At 53.3% G+C, this 17,107-nt stretch overlaps 1 protein-coding gene across 4 annotated transcripts in view; it reads left to right on the forward strand.

The window, feature by feature from the left end:
* Positions 1–2,423: 2,423 nt before the first annotated feature.
* NADSYN1 (NAD synthetase 1) overlaps positions 2,424–17,107 on the forward strand; it is a 30,011-nt gene continuing 15,327 nt past the window's right edge. Inside the window, exons 1-9 of one of the 4 annotated variants that reach the window (XM_019755672.2) lie at positions 2,424–2,595; positions 3,803–3,863; positions 6,582–6,698; positions 8,794–8,847; positions 9,270–9,359; positions 12,626–12,677; positions 13,729–13,817; positions 13,965–14,082; positions 14,904–15,035. In XM_019755672.2, the coding sequence (XP_019611231.2) occupies positions 2,511–2,595; positions 3,803–3,863; positions 6,582–6,698; positions 8,794–8,847; positions 9,270–9,359; positions 12,626–12,677; positions 13,729–13,817; positions 13,965–14,082; positions 14,904–15,035 (798 nt within the window). In that variant the 5' untranslated portion in view covers positions 2,424–2,510. Of the gene's footprint in view, positions 2,596–2,653; positions 2,826–3,802; positions 3,907–6,581; positions 6,699–8,793; positions 8,848–9,269; positions 9,360–12,625; positions 12,678–13,728; positions 13,818–13,964; positions 14,083–14,903; positions 15,036–17,107 lie in introns of those variants that run through there. The other 3 variants (XM_019755674.2, XM_074336896.1, XM_019755673.2) reach the window with 3 other exon arrangements.

Below are 17,107 nucleotides of genomic sequence, written 5' to 3' on the forward strand. Positions count from 1 at the left end.
TTGTTCCGTGGGCACGTGGGCATGTATACTCCTGCCTCCGTCAGTCATTGGACACGGGCCACCCTTGCAGGACATGACCTTGGGCCGGGCATTCGTACAACCCGGGCAACCCCTGGAGGGGTGGGCAGCTGAAGGTGTGTGTAGACCCCACTCCCTAAGCTGAGGCATCAGGGTTCCTGGCAGAGGGGTCTGGTTGGCACATTTCTGTGTCCCTCACAGACATTTATTTTTTCCTGCAGTTTTTTATTGTGAAAAATGTCAAACATACAAACCAGTTGAATATATAGTAAAAGGACATCCATATACCTAGATTAAGCAGCTGTCAACTTTTCTCTCCCTCAGTCTGTGTGTATGTGTAAACTCCCCCATTTCCCCCCTGAACCATGAATTAGCGATAGGTGACACCTCCCGCTTGAATACTTCAGTATCCATCTCATAAAAACAAGGACATTCTCCTACCTTACTAAATTAAAATGACCATACTCTGGAAATCTCACAACAATTCAATGCTACTATCTAATATATTGTCCATATTCAGTGTCCCCAATCGTCCCAGTAATGTCCTTTATAGCTCTTTTTAAAAACCCAGGATCCAGTTGAGAAACCACACAGAGCATTTAGTTGTCATGGCTGCCTAGCTTTCCTTAACCCAGAGCACTGACCCCGCCTTGACATCCTGTTTTATTGTATCTTTTTGGTCTTCCAGACATGACAGTTTTCAGAGCCAAAGCTAGATTTCTGCACTGTATCTCTTGATTAGGGTTGGGCTGTTTTCCTAACCCTTGCATTTAGGTTGTGCAACTCAGGGCCGGATAATATGCTGCGTAGATGATGTAATGTCTTCCTGCATCACATCAGGAGGCAACACGATGTCACTCTGTCCCATTGTTGATGGTAAGTGTGACTGTGTGTTTCAGGTGGTTTCTGTCAGAAGTCTTCAGTTTTCCTCTGGTGATTAATAAGTAATCTGTGGAGTGATACTTTGAGACCGAGTAAACACACTTTGTTCACAAACAACCTTTCGCATTGAATGATGACTCTTGCCTGAATCATTGTCTTCTTGGTGCAAAAGGGTGATTTTCTAATTTTGTCATTCCTTCAAAATCTGTAAGTTGACATTCTTCTGTAAAGAATTTCCCTCTCCTTTTTAACATAGGTTTTTGTCAGTATGGACTAATAGATTTTTTTGCTCATTGACTTATGATCCTGTACTGTCATTAACTTCTTTTTAAAAAGTCATCTTTTGGATAGAAGTCATCAAATTGTCCCATATTTGGCCAGTGGAAGCCCCTTCAAACTGACTCCTTTTTTCAAATAACATGCTCCCCCCACCCCACATTCTTAGAGCACTTATTTTCTGCTACAACTAGATTTTGGAGGATTCTCCCCCTCCTAGCTCCAGGCCTAGAGTCATCCATTGTTGACAGGAGATATTTGAGCAGAGATCTGGAAGAACTGAGGGGTTTCTGGGAATGGAAATTTCCCCCACAGTGTTGACAGAAGGATTAAATGAATTATCAGATAAACAAACATTCTTGTGCTTTTCTGGGGCTCCCAAATTGTCTGTCATGAACAAGCATTACTTTATAAACAAGAAAAAAGCTATTTAAAATGTGAAAACATGTATATGTCCGACAGAGGTACATGGCAAATCTGGAGAAAAGGATGGACTGACTATTCAATGATGGTAAACCGGTTCTTATATGGAAAAATGTTGGGTTCCTACCCTAAGTGGACTAAAGAGTGAACTATGAAAAGAACAACTGAAAAACTGCAGGTAGTGAATAGGTCAAACACTCAGAGAGGGAATTCGGCAGCGTTTAGTAAAGTTGCACGCGTGCATGTCACTACTGCGGCAAAGATGCAGGTACGTGCGCATAGACCCGGAGAAACTGGCAACGACAGGTCTGGAGACACTGTCGGTGGCCCCAACGGAGACGCCTGTAAATAGCAGCAGTGCGTGTGTGGAAGCCCCTGTGTGTTGGCACGCGACTATCTTCAATGACCATCCGTTAATGAACGGAGAAATTGTGCTTTATTCCTACAAAGGAGAAAAATCATAAAAAGAATGTGTCTGATATTACAGGGGAAATATCAAGTGGCAGAAGCACATTAAGGTGCAGTGTGGGGGGGAACGTGGAATAAAATAGAGGGTCGGGGCAGCCTGTCCTTACATCTGCACTCCAGGACCTGGCGACTATCCAACCTGCCTGCGTTAGCTTTGGGGCCGCGCGGTGGAGCCCGCAGGAGTGGGGCCCTCGGCGTTGATCCGCGGCTGGCGAAGCCCCGTCGCTGCGCGGGCGGGGCGGGGCGGGGCGGGGCGGGGCGATACGCGGGAGGGGTGGGGCGATCCGTGGGCGGGGCCTGACCCCGGGCTCTGCAGTCCAGTCCCCGCCAGGCCCGGCCCTGCGGGGCGTGACCACCCGGGGGCCTGCGCCGGCGCAGTCGCTCTCTGTAGAACAGAAGGACCCACAGTTCGGCAGCCTCCTGTCCAGGCGATTGTGGCCACGATGGGCCGGAAAGTGACCGTAGCCACCTGCGCACTCAACCAGTGGGCCCTGGACTTTGAGGGCAATTTGCAAAGGATTTTAAAGAGTGAGTCTGGGGCAGCGCGGGGGTCAGAGGGAGGAGCAAAGGTCCCCTCTGGCTGGCCTGGCTTGCTCTTGACGCACACACAGCTTTGCCCTGGAGAAACTCGCAGTCGTGGGCGTGGGGAACAGATAAGATCATGCATGATAACCACGCTCGTGTAAGTGCCCAGGTCCTCCTCTCGCGTGGTGGAAGCGGAGGTTCACACTGCCTGGGGACACGTGGTGTGCAGCATGGTAAGAAAAACCTGGCTGTGGAGGTGGAGATGGGAGGGTTGGGGGTACCAGCCCTCATATACCTCTGGGGTCACCTGTGTCGTATCTAGAGCTGAGCTGCCCATCCTCGGAGGTGTTTATGGGGGGGGGCAACCCGTGGCGAGGGTGCTGTGAAGTGTGCTACAGTGGATGTCTCTGGTGCCCCACGACCTTCCTGGGGGTGAATTTAGGAGAAGCGGCCCAGAGTGAAGTAAAATAAGGGTGAGCCAGCGAGCTTAGAGACCAGCGTGTGGTGGGCTCTCCAGAGTTATCACGGGCACTGTCTCACCTTTGACTGTGAAAGTTTGCAGTTCCTACCTACACCTAAAGCAGGGTTGCCCTGCCAGCCCTGCAGGTGTAGGGTTGTCTTGTATTCAGCTGCTTCCTGCGCGAAGCTTGCCAGGAGCAGTAAAAACAGAATGGTACAAGTGAGGACATCTTATCGGCCAGGTGCCTTGGACCTTCATCCTTTTTATTAATATGTATTTTTTTGATATTGACCTGCTTTCACCTCATCAGAGCTCTGAGCAGAGCTGGTAGGGGTGCAGAGGGCGTTGTCCGGTGGCCAGAGCTGTCTGCACTCAGCTAGCCTCTCCCCGCCAGGATGCACTTGGGAGCTGCTACCCAAACCCGGGGTCGATGGGGCCTGGCGCTCACCCGGTGCCTCCAGGTCCTGCCTCCCCTGCACTTAGTCTTCTGCACCTGCTTGTTAATCAACTACCAGGGTGTGACCTCCTCCTCGCCTGGTGGTGCTCAGGGCGGGCCCTGCCCGTTTGTTATTTCCTGCAGGTGTATGCGTGATCTGGGACATGCCTTTCTTGGCTGCATGGGGCAGCGAGGTCCTGGAATGCTTCTGTTTGTTGTTTGGGTTTTTAAATCATACCTACTGCTGCAGGGTGTTTTATCTGCCTGAACAAGTCATAGGTGCTGAAATTGCCTTTCTCTCTCTGTACATGTAGGCATTGAAATTGCCAAACAGAAGGGAGCAAGATACAGGCTTGGACCAGAACTGGAAATATGGTGAGAGCAGAACTCGCAAAGACCCCAAAGTGGGTAGGTGGAGGTGTGTGTCAGCTCCCCTCAGCTGAAAGGGTGAGGAAGGAGGGGCCGACCCAGGGAGGAGATTGTGAGAAGCCCGCGAGGGGGCGTGCTCAGCGCCCCTGTGCAGGAGCACGCCTGGCAAGGCTGGGGTGTCCTGGCATCCCCTGTCAGGTGACTAGAGGAGCTGAGTTTTCCAGGCTGGCTGCTTCTGTTGAACTGTCAGGGGATTGTTTCCATATTTGGCCTTGAACAGCTTTCAGTGGGTGGTATCAGCACCTTTCTGCAAGCAAGCGGCTTATCAGCTCTGCTCTGCCGTCTTGCAGTAATCAAGAGTGCTAATTCCTTGATTCTTCTCTTGTCCCTTGTTCAAAACAATCAATTAGTTGCCACACTAAGTCTCTTACAACCTATGGTTTTTTTCTGACTGTGGATGCCAACTGCCGTCTGTACTTCCCTAGTTTACTGTATGTCTCTGGGCTCTGGCCCACTCGTGTCATTGCAAGTCCCCCTCCGTCCAGGCCCCCGCCTTCATTCCTTCTGTCTCTGGACTTAGTGTAAGCAGACACCGCCTTCTCTGCGGCATTTCCATTTTAGTCCTCGAGGCAGCTTTCTCTGTCCTTTCCAGTTCATTTTCTTCCTTTGGTTGATTTTCTCCTTAGAATCCCGACTTCAGCGAGGGCTGTGTCTCCCGTAATGTCCAGGAGTGTTTATGCCCTCATTTAGTTTGTCCTTCAGGAAGTCTCTCCCCTGACGGCCAGCCTCGGGGTCCTAGAGCCAAGGCCAGTGCCTTGTGGTGACCTCTCCTCCAGAGGTCGGCTTCACCTTTGTGTTTGGTCTGTCCCTCCCCCCCTGGAGGGCTTGACCCCATCCCACTGGCGTAATTGCTCTCCAGACACTTTGAGGCTAGGCCCTCACCCCTTTCTTTGTCCTGTTCTTTTTCTCACCTCTGCCTCCAAATCTGGACCAGTCTATTCAAAAGGGGGACGTTTTAACTAAAGGATCCCAGCAGGTGTATTTGTATCCAGCAGGGCTGAGAGCCCCGCTGAGCTGGGCTCCAACTGTTTATAGCGTGCTGAGCAGGCTCTCATGTATTACTTCCAGCAGTTCACAGAGAGGAAACTGAGGCAGGAGAGGAGCCAAGTCACCACTCCGAGCACAGCCTCTTCCTGTCCCTGCTGGGCAGTCCAGCTCCCACCCCAGAAGGGGCACCTGGGAGGAGAATAAGGGGCCAGTGCCCCCAGGTTACGCTGCGTCATGGACCTAGAGGCCCTTCCCCCACCCCGGAAACGTCGCTGTTTTCTTTGAGCTAGTTTTGTAGGCTTTCTACTCTCCCAGCTGTTGGCCAGCCAAAGGGTGAGAGGTCAGCCAGTGGCTGGACATTGGACACAGGCCATCTGGCATTGTATCGTTATTTATCTGGTGTCACATGGGGCCTGGGAGCTTCCAGGGGATGAGAAGCCATGAGGCAGGAGTCTGTCTGTTGGAGAGGAAAGGTCATCCCAGGTCTCCCTCCCTCACGGGGCATCTTCTTGACCCCGTTTTCATCTGAGAACCGGGGCTTTCCCTCTTACCAGAGCCGGAAGCCACGAGGAACGCTTTTCCAGGCAGTAAAAGTGGCAAATGCCAGCTCTGGGGTGTATGTTTGTGTGTGCAGTTTGCTCAGCAGCGAGACATCGCTTCCAGGCTGCACCATAGGAAGCAGAGCTTTGTGAAGATTGAAAGGGGTTGACAAATACTGTGCATTTTATTATTGGAACACCACACTAAGAAATTGCTCTCAGCACAGTCTTCACACTTGCTGACATTCTGGGGCCACTGGAACAAAGTTCCATAAACGGGTGGTTTAAAACAGCAGAAATAGATTCTCTCACAGATCAGGAGGCCAGAGGTCCAAACTCAGGGTTCCACAGGGCCGTGCCTCCTGCGAAGACTCCCAGAAAGGGTCCTTCCTGCCTCTTCCGGCTTCCAGTTCCCAGTTCCTCGTCTTGTGGCTGGGTCACTCCGACCCCTGCCTTCCCCTCTTCTCTGAGTCTCTTCCTTCTCTGTCTCTTGTGAGGACACTTGTCATTGGATTTAGAACCCGCCCAGGTCATCCAGGGTCATCTCATCTCAAGAGCCTTAATTTAATTACGTCTATAAAAACCCATTTCCCAAATAAGGTCAATTTCACCAGTTCTGAGGTTAGGATGCAAACATAACTTTTGGGGGACACCGTTCAGCCCACTACCAGCATCTGTGGCAAGAAGCTCAGGAGAAGCTCTGTGAGTGGGCACTCGAATGGTTGGTTACTAATGCACTCCCTTGCCTGAGGAGTGTTTTTCTGTGGGTCCAGCCTTGTTTCTTTTGCATTCCTTTCTTGTAGATCGGTGTGATTTTGGCCACCTTAAAGGTTTAAAAAATCTACAGGCAGACACTTTTTGACATGAGAGAGAATGTCTCATAGCAACTTAACACTAAGCTAAAGGGATGGGGCCCAGTGCGTCTTAATTTCCAGTAAAATGCAGCACTTTTTTTTTAGCAGTGATTCTACCACTGGCTGCGTACTAGAATCACCTGGGAGGCTTTCAAAAGGTCCCAGGGCCTGGGTTGTACCCCTGCACGTCTGACTCAAGTGGCCCATAGGCCCCTGCCTCCCACCCCACCCTGGGTTCCCCTGCTGTGTCTCAGGGGCTCACTTCCCGTTCCCTCTGTCTACAGTGGCTACGGATGTTGGGACCACTATCATGAGTCGGACACCCTCTTGCATTCGCTCCAAGTCCTGGCTGCCCTCTTGGAATCGCCAGTCACGCAGGACATCATCTGTGATGTGGGAATGTAAGTGCAGTGCCCACACGAGTGATGAATGGCGAGCTCAGACGAGAGGGAAGTTCAAGGACGGATGCAGCCCGCACCATGCCAGCGTCAGGGACGCGGGATCTGCACACCTCAAAAGATACAAAGGCCTTATTTTGCAGAGTGGGTTTGGGTCCGCTCCAGCCCCACAGACACCTAATTTCCCCCAATAGAGGCAGCTCTTGGAAGCAGTGTTTGTGTGTTCTTCCAGAAGCGCCTGTGTGTTGTGAACACACTTTGCACAAGTGCGAGCACAGTGTTCCCTCTGTGACAAGCACAGCATTCTCTTCACTTAATGGCAAGTGTGGGGTGGTTCCACGTCACTCCATATCGACATGCCAACCATATGGTTCCAGATGGTGTAGGTTTCCTGGGTGTAGATATATGCGGTGTAGTTCCCTGAATGTACATCTATACGGTGTAGTTCCCTAGGTGTAGGTATATACGGTGTAGTTCCACAGGTGTCGATATATACGGTGTAGTTCCACAGGTGTAGGTATATATGGTGTAGTTCCACAGGTGTAGGTATATATGGTGTAGTTCCACAGGTGTAGATATATACGATGTAGTTCCACAGGTGTAGATATATATGGTGTAGTGCCACAGGTGTAGGTATATACGGTGTAGTTCCACAGGTGTAGATATATACGGTGTAGTGCCACAGGTGTAGGTATATACGGTGTAGTTCCCTAGGTGTAGGTATATACGGTGTAGTTCCACAGGTGTCGATATATACGGTATAGTTCCACAGGTGTAGGTATATACGGTGTAGTGCCACAGGTGTAGGTATATACGGTGTAGTTCCACAGGTATAGATATATACGGTGTAGTGCCACAGGTGTAGGTATATACGGTGTAGTTCCCTAGGTGTAGGTATATATGGTGTAGTTCCACAGGTGTCGATATATACGGTATAGTTCCACAGGTGTAGGTATATACAGTGTAGTTCCACAGGTGTCGATATATACGGTGCAGTTCCACAGGTGTAGATATATACGGTGTAGTTCCACAGGTGTAGATATATACGGTGTAGTTCCACAGGTGTAGATATATACGGTGTAGTTCCACAGGTGTAGGTATATACGGTGCAGTTCCACAGGTGTTGATATATACGGTGTAGTTCCACAGGTGTAGGTATATACGGTGCAGTTCCACAGGTGTTGATATATACGGTGTAGTTCCACAGGTGTAGATATATACGGTGTAGTTCCACAGGTGTAGGTATATACGGTGTAGTTCCACAGGTGTAGGTATATACGGTGCAGTTCCACAGGTGTTGATATATATGGTGTAGTTCCACAGGTGTAGGTATATACGGTGTAGTTCCACAGGTGTAGGTATATACGGTGCAGTTCCACAGGTGTTGATATATACGGTGTAGTTCCACAGGTGTAGGTATATACGGTGTAGTTCCACAGCTGTAGGTCAGGCCACACTAGGCCCTGAGTGCCCATGTTCTCGCCCTGGGCCGGGCTCAGCCATCCAGGCTCTCCAGCTGTGGCCCCTCTCCCACAGAGGGGGACGATGCCACGTGGTTACAGGAAGATGTGAGCACAGTGGCTATGCTGAGAGCGTCCAATCAAGGCGTGAGCAGGTCTGTTAAGCCTGAGCCCCAGCCCTGTGGGCCCAGCACTGCACGGCCATCGCCACTGCCCTGCAGCCTGAGTTCGGGGGGGAAGGTCCTTCCTGCCTCTTCCGGCTTCCAGCTCCCAGTTCCCATGGGGAAAGGTGCTCTGAAGGAGAATTGGGAAGGCACAGGGGCTGTGCACCAGGCCAATAGGTGATGGAGAGGTGACAAGGCAGCTAGACATGAGCATGGGGAGGAAGGGGCCACTAGAAATCTGAGAACATTCCAGGAGGCGAGGAGGAGCCCTGAGCAGGGCTGACTTCGTGCTCCATGTAGGAGACTCACCCGCTGCAGAGCCTCTACTGAGGCAGATGCTTTCTGCTCGTGTTTCACTTGGATTTGAGAGGCTGTAGGGCAGCCTTCTGATTCCCTTAAAGGACCTGAGGATGCTTCACATTACACGAATGACTGCTGTTTGCAGACAGGCGTGTACGTCCCTTCTCTCTGCAGGCCCGTGATGCACCGAAACGTCCGCTACAACTGCAGGGTGATATTTCTCAACAGGTAGGTGACCTCTGGGACGGCAGCGACCCGTGTGCTCTCTCAGGCTCTGGGGCTGCACGCACTTGTGCTGGTGACCTGTCACCTGGTCCCTGACTGGTGGCTTCTGGAAATACCCAGTCCTTCGCGAGGGCCGGTGCAGCAGGCAGACGATGCATGGGACATGCTTCTCCAGCTTCCTGCTGCCACTGACACGGCATCGTCCAGTTTAGAAAGAGAGAAAGCAGAGGGTGGGGTTTGGGGACACACAGTGGGGTTGCTGGGAGGTCAGTTGAGGGCATGTGGGCTTGTAATGTGCCCCTCGCACACCCGCAGGGTACATACCTGCTGGGTCTCAGCTGCTCTGACATCGTCCGCTGTCGGGGGGCTGCACCTCATTACCTGGCGTGTCCATCTCAGGGACACTCTTGTCCCCCGACCTGTAGGAAGATCCTGCTCATCAGACCCAAGATGGCCTTGGCCAATGAAGGGAACTACCATGAGCTGCGCTGGTTCACGCCGTGGTCCAGGAGCCGGTGAGTCCCCGACACACAGTGTGTGACCGCTCCCCATGTTTGTTATGCATCTTCGCCGGCCACAGCTTTGGTTCAGGTTGTGGGGGGGACGCGTAGAACTCGGGGTCCATATTTGTAAGGAATGTGCATGTGTTGCCATCTCGTGAGTTCCTGCTCTGGCAGGTCAGGTTTAGCACGCAGCCCCCCACTCCAGTCTCTGCACCTCACCTACATGGACCCTCAGCTGTCTGGTTAGGTCACAGCTCGGTGTTCACAGGAGTCACGTCTGAGCAAGTTCACGGCCGAGTCAGGCTTGTACACCCGTTCCTCCTCCCGGCATCACCCAGCGGTCACATCCCCGTCACCTTCCACCTCTGCTGTCTGGACACTCACCCAGCGCTCTTCCCGTTCGGCAGACTGTCAGCCCAGTCTGTCTCATGTTCCCCGGGCCTGCTGCACAGTCGTCCCCTTCTGTCACTTCTCTCGGGGACTGCTCTTCCTTCTCCCCCAGGTTTGATTAGCCCCTGCGTCTATTGCCTTTCTCTTGTCACTTGCTTATTCACTGGAACACAGCTTCCAGTAGCTTCCTACGATTCTGACGCCACCAAGCAATTAATTCAGTTCTGAGATCACATCAGACCCCACAGGGTAAAGGCTCAGTCCTATGAGATCACCTGCCCCCAAGATGTCAGACACCAATGCCAAATCCGGTTGTCACTTGTGCTTCTGACTGAACAGCTACATGTGGACCCCCTCCTTGGGTTCGATTCATTTCCTACAGCGCCTCACAGAACTCAGAGAAACACTTACTTGCTAGGTCACCAGTTGATTGTAAAAGGATAGAACTCAGGAACAGCCCGATGGGAGAGGCGCACAGGGCAAGGTGTGGGGGCGGGCAGAGCTTCCCTGCCCTCTCCAGACGTGCCACTCTCCCACCCCTCCACGTGCTCACCAACCGGAAGCCCTCCGAACCCCATCCTTTTGGGGTTTTATGGAGCCTTCCTTCCATAGGCACAAGTGATGATTAAATCATTGGCCCAGAACAACTCTGGAAGCCTCAAACATTTACACATGAAAGGTCCAAGTGCCAATCTTTCAGAAGGTAACATCAGAGACTATCTTGGTAACCTTGGGACAGGAAAGAAATGTGTAAACAAGACACAGGAAGCACAACCCATAAAGTAAAAGATTGGTAAATTCAGCCTTCAGAATGTGGCATCGGGAGACACCCTCACGAGGGAGCCCGCAGCGCTGGCCGCACGCGGGGAAGAGCCTTTGCTGCTCATACGGAGCAGGTGTGTCTGTTTCACCCACTAACGTGTAGTGGACGTGGGAGAGAGGGATGGAGAATGGCAGGGGCCCCGGAGCTGGGCGGCCCGGGCTCGAATCCTGGCTCTGCCACTTCTCAGCTGAGCAGCTTTGGGCCAACAAAGCGACCCAACCTCCCTGTGCCTTAGGGACAATTACAGCCACCGTCCTGTGGGGCTGAGGTTATGTCCGTCCGTGTGTGTGGAGCACCGAGCACAGCGCCTGGTGCCTGTTCTCACTGCGTCTGTATTTGTTGTTATTTTCCCCCGTCCTGAGAAAAGTTATTTTCCTCAGTGCTTCACGTAGTAGACGCTGAGTAAACATCATGTGTTGAATGTAGATTATATGGGACTGTGAATCAATAAGAAAAAGTCGGGGCCGGCCCGGTGGCTCAGGCGGTTAGAGCTCCGTGCTCCTAACTCCGAAGGCTGCCAGTTCGATTCCCACATGGGCCAGTGGGCTCTCAACCACAAGGTTGCCAGTTCGATTCCTCGAGTCCCGCAAGGGATGGTGGGCTCTGTCCCCTGCATCTAAGGTTGAACACGGCACCTTGAGCTGAGCTGCCTCCCGGATGGCTCAGTTGGTTGGGGCGCATCCTCTCAACCACAAGGTTGCCGGTTCGACTCCCGCAAGGGATGGTGGGCTGTGCCCCCTGCAACTAGCAACGGCAACTGGACCGACCTGGAGCTGAGCTGCACCCTCCACAACTAAGACTGAAAAAACAACAACTTGAAGCTGAACAGCACCCTCCACAACTGAGATTGAAAGGACAACAACTTGACTTGGAAAAAAAGTCCTAGAAGTATAGTATTCCCCAATAAAGTCCTGTTCCCCTTCCCCAATAAAATCTTTAAAAAAAAAATAATAAGAAAAAGTCACCGGGAAAAAAATCCAATAAAAGAAACAGAAGAAGAAAGATGAAAGAAACAAAGGGCAATACACGTTTAATAGAAAAAAACCCATAAATGTGCGAAAAGACTCAACATCATTAAAATTCAGGACACTGTCAGTTGAAATCACAGTGAAACATCGCTTTGCCCCACGGGGTAAATGAATTAAAAAGGTGGTGAATGCATGGAGGCTGGATGCCAGCAAAAGAGCCCCTCCCCCGCTGCTGGACAAAACGCTTCAGAAAACAGTGTGAACAGGGAGAGATGCACCCATTGCCAGCTGCCATGGATTCCCCAGGTGCCAGGGGACGTGTGCCAGTGTCACCCGTGCAGGAAGGTCAACAGCCCAGCGTGAACCTGGATAAACCTCAGAACGACAATGGTGAACAAAAGGAGCTACGTCACCATCAACAAACCTGCAGATGGGGACTTGAACGCTCCATGTGGGCCCCCGGCCGCCTGGCAGTCAGCGGCGTCTGCAGGCCGTCCGGGGGTCAGCGGCGTCCGCAGGCCGTCCGGGGGTCAGCGGGGTCGGCACGCCCTGTTCCCATCATTAGTGAGGGAGACCAGGCATCGCCATCTCCATTTCTCAGCTTTTAAATTTTACTTGAATGAAAGAGAGCCAAGAAATCCTCTCGGAAGCTCTTGTGAATCCTGAAAAAGAAAAAAGAGTTAATTAACTGTGTCAGTGTGCACCTGGTAGCAGCTTCTTGGAGGTCAAATTTGTGAACCATCCATCTCCTTTTTAGATTCTGCCTTTCCGTGCAGCACCTTGGGGTGTCCTGTACTCAAGTTGTGTATTTGACCTTTCTGTCCCTCTTACAAAATTTGGAACGTTATTTCAGCATTTCAGTGATGACACAGTGTATGTGGGGCGTGTGCAGGATGACCTTTCTGAGGCAGGAGCTTTGATCCTCCGTGGGGAGGAATGGTGATCCCGTGACACGTCTCCAAGGGACGCTGTCTGTCTGGCGTGGGGAAACTGACACAGAGGGTGGGGACTCCAGTCCGTGCGTTCAGTTTGGTTTTTAGATGCCGCTCTCCATTCTTCTGACATGGTCCTCGAACCTGTGCTGCTTTCCTTTCCAGGCAAACAGAGGAGTATTTCCTCCCTCGGATGATCCAGGACCTGACAAAGCAGGTGAGTCTCGGGGAAGAAAGCGCATTCTTTTCAGTCGAATGTCACTATTCCAGGCTGAGGGTGGGCCATGAGGGGCAGGTAGCCGAGACTTGGGGAACAAACTCCCAGCCAGGTCTGGTCACCTCCCAAGTGGCCTGGAAAGTTCTGACCATGAACTGCAGCACTGAGCACATGTTGAAATCATCATAGCCCAGAGCACAGTGTGTGCGTGTGTGTGTGGTCTGCACGTGTGTGCATCTGTGTGCATGTATATGTTGTGTATATGTGTGTGTGTGTATATATGTGTGTGTCTGTGTGTGTGACTGTTTCAGTAGCAATCCTCTTACCGTGAGCCGCATTCCTTTTCAGTCTTCTAGGATCCTATTGTTTCCTAAAAAACACCCAGCAGTGACCCACTAAACTGAGGTGGGTGCAGTCTGCAGTTTGAGGGATCCTGCTTGGTCCAGCTGTGGGGGGACAGGCTGCACGAATTGATCCCAGGCAGCTCTGGATGAGAGGCATTGTCCCTGCCCTGGGAGCTGCCACCACTGGGGTTTATGAATGTGACTCGGAGACAGACACACCTGCTTTCTGCTTCCCATCCTGCCATGTAGGAGCTGGGTGACCTTTGTCAGGCTTCTGGGACTTTGTAAGCCTCAGGTCATTTCTGATGCAGGTACGGGACCACTTCCTAGTAACTCCGCCAAGTGCATCGATGACGTGGGAAAAGTGCTTAGCGCCATATCTAGCCTAGAGTAACCCTGGATAAATGAGAGCTGTTACAACGCCAGCCACGATGGCGATTTGTGCCGGTTTCTTCCAGCCACAGTAAGCTCCGAGGCCACTCAGAGCGCAAGTCCTGGCTGGTGAAAGTGTGAGCAGAGAGCCATAAGGATGAGCAGGGAGATGCCAGCGGCCGCCGGGCCACCTGGGCTGGGTGTGCTGCAAGTGGAGGAAGGACACGTTCAGGCCTTCCTGAAACCCTTCTGAGTGACGTCTGGGCTCCTAGGTCAGTAAGTAACCCAGACGGGGATGGCAGGGGGTCTCATGTGCTCTGGTCTCCCAACTGCAGGAAACCGTGCCCTTTGGAGACGCAGTGCTGGCCACGCGGGACACCTGCCTTGGGAGTGAGATCTGCGAGGAGCTCTGGACGCCCCACAGGTCAGCCCGCCCCTCCGAGCCTCTCAGGAGGTCTGGGATTTGCAAACATCCTGGGCTTGGAGTCATGACCTCGGGCTGTGGAGATGCCCTGGGAGGGCAGGTTGGGGGGTACAGCGGTCCCTTCTCTTGACCCACTTCCGCCTGCAGCCCGCACGTGGACATGGGCCTGGACGGCGTGGAGATCTTCACCAATGCCTCGGGCAGCCACCACGTGCTGCGCAAAGCCCACGCCAGGGTGGACCTGGTGACCATGGCCACCGCCAAGGTAGGCGTCAGGCTGGGACGCCGGAGCGTGCGTGTACACCCAGGCCTGGCACCTTGCTGTGTTGCACACTCCCGGTCCCCAGGGCCTCGCACACAGTGTGCCCACACACGGTGGCTAATTGGTGCCCCTCGATGTGGCCAGGGCCCAGCAAGCATGCACTGACTCCTCCCGGGGATCCCTTGCCCAGCCGACCTCAGTCACCCTCGCATCCACCCTGTGAGCGGGCACTGTTGTCATCCCCTCTCTAGAGCAGGACACTGGGCACATGGCAGTCAAGTGGCTGCTGGGCTCACACCCCAACATCCGGGCCCTCGACCACCATGCTGTGTCTCTGGACACGTGACATGGTGACTAGGAACCCATTGGCATCGTGGTGGGGTGCAGGGAACACCCCCGAGTTTGCCGCTTTTGTTGGGCAGCGTGACACAGCGCGGGCCATGTGGCTTGTTACTTGCAAGATAGATTTGCATCAGCAAAGCTGGGTTTGGCTCTCAGCTTCGTCAGGTGGGGGTCTGTCTGTCTTCTCTGCACTCCGTGTCTCCCTGTGTGACGGAGAGGACAGCGCCTGCCTTGTGGGGCTGCTGGGAGGGGAAATAGACGTTGACATAACTCCTGCCACCCTGGGAGGCCAAGTATACCATCACTGCACGGCTGTGTGTGACCCCATATGCATGCATCTCCTCTGGTGGGGGGGGCACTCATGACCTAGTGGGGGTGGGGCAGGTCTGAAGCCACCTCGGCCAAGCTTCTTGTCTGTGGGCTGGTGGGAGCAGAGGTGAGTGGCACTTGTGACACCCCACTGCCCACTCTGCGTCTTCCAGAATGGTGGGATTTACCTGCTGGCCAATCAGAAGGGCTGTGACGGGGACCGGCTATACTATGACGGCTGTGCCATGATCGCCATGAATGGCAGCGTGTTCGCTCAAGGGGCCCAGTTCTCTCTGGACGACGTGGTAAGGAGCTCGCGTGCCCCTGTGGGAGCAGCATTTGGTCCTTTCCAAGCCGGTTCTCATTCAGAGGCCATTTCCTGTGCCCCCCCCTTTACCAGGGTAGGTAGTGTGGCCCCCATGGGTGTCCTGCCCATTCGTTTCCTCCTCACCCGGTTGGTGAGGGAGGGGTGCCCACCCACGTGTACAGGGATGGTCCCCACACAGCACGCGGCACCGACACTGGACAGATGAGACCCACAGCAGTTTATCAGTCACACCCGCACACCGCCCGGGAGGAGGACACCACGTCACGCAGGGTCACCCTGAGGTGGCACTTGGGAGCAGAGTGAACAAGCAGGAGATGTGGGAGGAGGAGGCTTTATAGTAGCAAGAGGGTGGGTGACCCCTGGTTCCGCCAGGAGCATGTGACAGGTGTGTCGAAATGATTCCATGGCTGGTGGGGACCGGAAGCCACGACTCGGGAATAAGAAGATGAAAAGGTCCTTGTAGAAAGTTGTGTCGCCCTCACTTTTGTTTTTGTGAAGCTAAAAAGAAGGAAAACGGCTGTCACTGCCAAAATGAACATGAATTCCGATTGTGCAAATACAGCAAAAAGTCACTTTTGGTTCTGCCTGGACGTCGGTTGGAGCGAGAGGGTCACTGTCGATGGCTCAGATGCCAAGGGTGACAGTGGTCCCTCACAGGGCATTGCTGTTCTCATCTTTGGATTCAGCTGCTTTCACCTCTTGTTTTTTGGGGGACGGAACAAGTATTGGAAATGCCCCTTCACAGAGGCAGCTGGCAGCTAAGGAAATGAGTTTCCAGGGGCGACTCTGCTGGAGGGGGCCAGGCTCGAGTCACAGAATTGATACTAAGTTCTCCAGGACCCTCTGGCATAACTCCTGCTGTTTCACGTCCTTGGCGTTCCGTCAGAGCGGCTTGTCAGCAAGGAAGTGGTTGGGAAACCAAACTTCAGTTGCAAGGTGGACCGAGCGAAAGGGACCTTGAAAAGAGCCCTGTCATGTTTCCTAGCACAGAGGGAAGGTGAGAGTTCGGCAGCCTGAGCTACGGCAGCAGGGACACTCGTCTCCCTGTGGATGTCCTCCTAATGGTCCTCCAGGCTCTGCTGTCCAAGTGACAGTGTCCCCAAGGCCTCCCGTTGCTCAGTACTAACCGTAAGAAAGACGGAAGGGGGTTAAGGGAAAGGTCATGTTGACGCGAGTCGCTAAGTGTATTTATTCCTGTGCTCTGAGAGATGGCCGCGTTTCTGTCAGTCCAGGTTGGTTTGGCTAAGACACTCGGCCAGACGCAAAGCCACAGGCACCCTGGGGATGGGATTGACTGGCAGGTGGGGTGGGGGTCAGCTGCAGCAGGATAAGCAGGTGTGCGGGTCCGTGCAGGTGCCGGGGCCACCCGGCCCCCCACATCGGACCGCTAGGGACCTGGATGTGTAGCACGCACCCACATGATTCCTCAGCACACTGACACCTGAGGGCTTCTGCCTCACGTTCCCCAGAGGGGGCTTTCAAGCTAGAATTCCCTGATTTTGCCCGAGTGTTCAGGCGTGGGGTGGCATCACTGTCCTCAGGCCGAAGGCAGTGCCGTTCTGCCATTTCCTGTATAATCTGCCTCAAACGACCAGACCAGAGAAATCAGTGTGGGGAGTTGCCTCGTAGCTGCCCTTCCCCCCCAGCCCTGCCTCTCTGAGCACAAGCCCACTGCCCTCTCTAGGGGACGTGCTTCTCGGCGTCTCCATCAGACGTTGTGTTGAAGCCGACCTAGTTTGGGGAAGAAGTGGAATGGGGCCTTATTCTCATGCAAAGAGCCGCACTTTCCACAGGTTTTCATTTTTGTGTGTGCAGCTCCAGGTTTCCCTTGGCTTTGTCACACAAGGAGTACGGTGGCTTTGGTGACCCGTCACTTTGGGAAATGACAGGAGAACCAGGGGACACATATGCTTGTTCTCTTTCTCTCTGCAGAGGTTTTGAGCTTGAGTGAGGCCCAGTGTTGACACAGGCAGGCGTCCACAGGCCAAGTGGCAGGAGCAGAGTGGCCACGGCTGTCCTATGTCACCCACTGGTGCCCCACACTTGCGT

Source organism: Rhinolophus sinicus, linkage group LG06 (assembly GCF_036562045.2).
Source record: "Rhinolophus sinicus isolate RSC01 linkage group LG06, ASM3656204v1, whole genome shotgun sequence".
NCBI classification, from domain to species: Eukaryota; Metazoa; Chordata; class Mammalia; order Chiroptera; family Rhinolophidae; genus Rhinolophus; species Rhinolophus sinicus.